This window comes from Caretta caretta, chromosome 7 (genome assembly GCF_965140235.1).
Source record: "Caretta caretta isolate rCarCar2 chromosome 7, rCarCar1.hap1, whole genome shotgun sequence".
NCBI classification, from domain to species: Eukaryota; Metazoa; Chordata; order Testudines; family Cheloniidae; genus Caretta; species Caretta caretta.
In genome coordinates, this window is record NC_134212.1 from 50,148,332 (window position 1) to 50,152,874 (window position 4,543).

A 4,543-nucleotide genomic window follows, 5' to 3' on the forward strand; every position below is an offset into this window, starting at 1 on the left:
AATCCAGCACACACGGGTCGGCGCTGGTACTCAGTCCGTGGACTTGTGGTTGGATCAGAACCTGGAACATACAGATCAGCGCTCGTATTAGGTGTCCAGATTGGCGGTTGGTTCAGAACCCGCCACATATGGGTCGGCGCTGGGACTTGGGGTCCAGAGAGGTGGATGAAGCAGAACCCGGCACACACGGGTTGGCGCTGGGAGTCAGTGTGCTGAGGGGGGGGTTGAAGCACAACCCAGCATACACTGATTGGCATTTGGACTCGGTGTCTGGAGGGGCAGTTGGAACAGATCCCGACACACATCGGTCAGTGCTGGGACTCGGTGTCCATAAGGGTGGTCGGATCAGAACCCGATGCGCACGGGTTGGTGCTGGGACTCAGTGCCTGAATGGGTGGTCAGATCAAAATCCAGCACACACGGGTCAGTGCTGGTACTCAGTCCACGGACTTGTGGTTGGATCAGAACCTGGCACATATGGGTCAGCCCTCGTACTCGGTGTCTGGATTGATGGTTGGTTCAGAAACCCAGTGCATATAGGTCGGCGCTGGGACTTGGGGTTTGGAGAAGCGGTTGGAGCAGAACCCAGCACACACGGGTTGGCGCTGGGGCTCAGTGTGCGGAGGGGTGGTTGGATCAAAACCCAGCTCACATGGGTTGATGCTGGGACTCGGCATCTGGAGCTGTGGTCGGATCAGAATCCAGCACACACTGGTTGGTGCTGGTACTCAGTTTCCGGACTTGTGGTTGGATCAGAACCTGGCAGATATGTATCAGAGCTTGTACTTGGTGTCTGGAGAGGCGGTTGGAGCAGAACCCGGCAGCCATGGGTCGGTGATAGGGCTCAGTGTGTGGAGGCGGTAGTTGGAACACAACCCGTCACACAGTGGTCAGCGTTGGGAGTCGGTGTCTGGAGGGGCAGTTGTATCAAAACCCAGCACACACGGGTTGGCACAGGTACTCGTGCTGAGTTGTGGGTGGAACAGAACCCGGCACACACAGTTCGGTGCTGGGACTCAGTTTCCGGACTTGTGGTTGGATTAGAACCTGGCACATATGGGTCAGCGCTCATAGTCGGTGTCTGGATTGGTGGTTGGTTCAGAACCAGGTACATATGGGTCGATGCTGGGACACAGTGTGCAGAAGGGTGGTTGGAGCAGAACCTGGCACACACTGGTTGGTGTTGGGACTCGGTGTGAGGAGGGATGGTTGGAAAAGAACCCGGCACACACGGTTCGGCACTGGTACTCAGTTTCCAGACTTGTGGTTGGATCAGATCGACACATATGGGTCAGTGCTGGGACTTGGTATCTGGAATCATAGAATCATAGAATATCAGGGTTGGAAGGGACCTCAGGAGGTCATCTAGTCCAACCCTGTGCTCAAAGCAGGACCAATCCCCAACTAAATCATCCCAGCCAGGGCTTTGTCAAGCCTGCCCTTGTTCTATCATCTAGTACCACTGAGTACAGTCTAGATCCATCCTCTTTGGAATCCCCCTTCAGATAGTTGAAAGCATATATCAAATCCTCCCTCATTCTTCTCTTCTGCAGACTAAACAATCCCAGCCCTGATCTACACTGAAGGCTGGGGGGGTTGACCTAAGATGCGCTACTTCAGCTATGTGAATAGCGTAGCTGAAGTCGGCGTATCTTAGGTCGAATTACCTGGCCATGAGGACGGTGGCGAGTCAACCGCTGCTGCTCCCCTGTCAACTCCACTTCCACCTCTCGCGAGCTGGAGTTCTGGAGTCCACAGGGAGTGCGATCGGGGATCGATTTATTCCATCTAGACGATACATGACAAATCGATCCCCGATAGATCCATCACTACCCACCGATCCGGATGAGGCCTCACCAATGTCGAATAGAGGGGAACAATCACGTCCCTTGATCTGCTGGCAATGCCCCTACTTATACAGCTCAAAATGCCGTTAGCCTTCTTGGCAACAAGGGCACACTGTTGACTAATATCCAGCTTCTCATCCACTGTAACCCCCAGGTCCTTTTCTACAGAACTGCTGCTGAGCCATTCGGTCCCTAGTCTGTAGCAGTGCATGGGATTCTTCCTTCCTAAGTGCAGGACTCTGCACTTGTCCTTGCTGAACCTCATCAGATTTCTTTTGGCCCAATCCTCTAATTTGTCTAGGTCCCTCTGTATCCTATCCCTACCCTCCAGTGTATCTACCACCCCTTTAGATTTGCTAAAGTCAAGGAATAACACATCCACTGCTTTCTCCCCATCTAGAGAGCCAGTTATCTCATCATAGCCCTGGTCTACACTAGGACTTTAGGTCGAATTTAGCAGCATTAAATCGATGTAAACCTGCACCCGTCCACACGATGAAGCCCTTTATTTCGACTTAAAGGGCTCTTAAAATCGATTTCCTTACTCCACCCCTGACAAGTGGATTAGCTCTTAAATCGGCCTTGCCGGCTCGAATTTGGGGTACTGTGGACACAATTTGACGGTATTGGCCTCCGGGAGCTATCCCAGAATGCTCCATTGTGACCGATCTGGACAGCACTCTCAACTCAGATGCACTGGCCAGGTAGACAGGAAAAGAACCGCGAACTTTTGAATCTCATTTCCTGTTTGGCCAGCGTGGCAAGCTGCAGGTGACCATGCAGAGCTCATCAGCAGAGGTGACCATGATGGAGTCCCAGAATCGCAAAAGAGCTCCAGCATGGACCGAACGGGAGGTACAGGATCTGATCGCTGTTTGGGGAGAGGAATCTGTGCTATCAGAACTCCGTTCCAGTTTTCGAAATGCCAAAACCTTTGTCAAAATCTTCCAGGGCATGAAGGACAGAGGCCATAACAAGGACCCGAAGCAGTGCCGCGTGAAACTGAAGGAGCTGAGGCAAGCCTACCAGAAAACCAGAGAGGCGAACGGCCGCTCCGGGTCAGAGCCCCAAACATGCCGCTTCTATGATGAGCTGCATGCCATTTTAGGGGGTTCAGCCACCACTACCCCAGCCGTGTTGTTTGACTCCTTCAATGGAGATGGAGGCAATACGGAAGCAGGTTTTGGGGATGAAGAAGATGATGATGATGATGAGGTTGTAGATAGCTCACAGCAAGCAAGCGGAGAAACCGGTTTTCCCGACAGCCAGGAACTGTTTCTCACCCTGGACCTGGAGCCAGTACCCCCCGAACCCACCCAAGGCTGCCTCCTGGACCCAGAAGGCAGAGAAGGGACTTCCGGTGAGTGTACCTTTTAAAATACTATACATGGTTTAAAAGCAAGCATGTGAAAGGATTACTTTGCCCTGGCATTCGCGGTTCTCCTGGATGTACTCCCAAAGCCTTTGCAAAAGGTTTCTGGGGAGGGCAGCCTTATTGCGTCCTTCATGGTAGGACACTTTACCACTCCAGGCCAGTAACACGTACGCGGGAATCATTGTACAACATTGATTGTAGTGTACGTTTGCTGGCGTTCAAACAACATCCGTTCTTTATCTCTCTGTGTTATCCTCAGGAGAGTGAGATATAATTCATGGTCACCTGGTTGAAATAGAGTGCTTTTCTTCAGGGGACACTCAGAGGAGCTCATTCCTGCTGGGCTGTTTGCCTGTGGCTAAACAGAAATGTTCCCCGCTGTTAGCCACAGGGAGGGGGGAAGGTTGAGGGGGTAGCCACGCGGTGGGGGGAGGCAAAATGCGACCTTGTAATGAAAGCACATGTGCTATGTATGTAATGTTAACAGCAAGGTTTACCCTGAAAGAGTGTAGCCACTGTTTTATAAAATGTCTTTTTAAATATCACTGTCCCTTTTTTTTTCTCCACCAGCTGCATGTGTTTCAATAATCACAGGATCTTCTCCTTCCCAGAAGCTAGTGAAGATTAGAAAGAAAAAAAAAACGCACTCGCGATGAAATGTTCTCCGAGCTCATGCTGTCCTCCCACACTGACAGAGCACAGACGAATGCGTGGAGGCAAATAATGTCAGAGTGCAGGAAAGCACAAAATGACTGGGAGGAGAGGTGGCGGGCTGAAGAGAGTAAGTGGCGGGCTGAAGACAGGGCTGAACCTCAAATGTGGCGGCAGAGTGATGAGAGGAGGCAGGATTCAATGCTGAGGCTGCTGGAGGACCAAACCAGTATGCTCCAGTGTATGGTTGAGCTGCAGCAAAGGCAGCTGGAGCACAGACTGCCACCACAGCCCCTGTGTAACCAACCGCCCTCCTCCCCAAGTTCCATAGCCTCCACACCCAGACGCCCAAGAACGCGGTGGGGGGGCCTCCGGCCAACCAGCCACTGCACCACAGAGGATTGCCCAAAAAAAAGAAGGCTGGCATTCAATAAATTTTAAAGTTGTAAACTTTTAAAGTGCTGTGTGGCATTTTCCTTCCCTCCTCCACCACCCCTCCTGGGCTACCTTGGTAGTCATCCCCCTATTTGTGTGATGAATGAATAACGAATGCATGAATGTGAAGCAACAATGACTTTATTGCCTCTGCAAGCGGTGATTGAAGGGAGGAGGGGAGGGTGGTTAGCTTACAGGGAAGTAGAGTGAACCAAGGGGCAGGGGGTTTCATCAA

At 51.9% G+C, this 4,543-nt stretch overlaps 1 protein-coding gene across 1 annotated transcript; it reads left to right on the forward strand.

Annotated features, from left to right (window-relative positions):
• Positions 1–2,566: 2,566 nt before the first annotated feature.
• LOC142072881 (myb/SANT-like DNA-binding domain-containing protein 7) lies at positions 2,567–4,331 on the forward strand. The gene is made up of 2 exons (XM_075131170.1): positions 2,567–3,207; positions 3,793–4,331. Exons 1-2 carry the CDS (start codon positions 2,625–2,627, stop codon positions 3,876–3,878), a joined length of 669 nt encoding a protein of 222 aa, XP_074987271.1. The 5' UTR covers positions 2,567–2,624; the 3' UTR covers positions 3,879–4,331.
• The last annotated feature ends 212 nt before the right edge of the window (positions 4,332–4,543 follow it).

Excerpts from the sequence above, each read along its gene's own strand:
- LOC142072881 (XM_075131170.1), top strand. The coding sequence starts at position 2,625 with ATGCAGAGCTCATCAGCAGAGGTGACCATGATGGAGTCCCAGAATCGC. Across the intron at positions 3,208-3,792 it reads AGGCAGAGAAGGGACTTCCG|CTGCATGTGTTTCAATAATC; the intron begins GTGAGTGTACCT and ends TTTCTCCACCAG.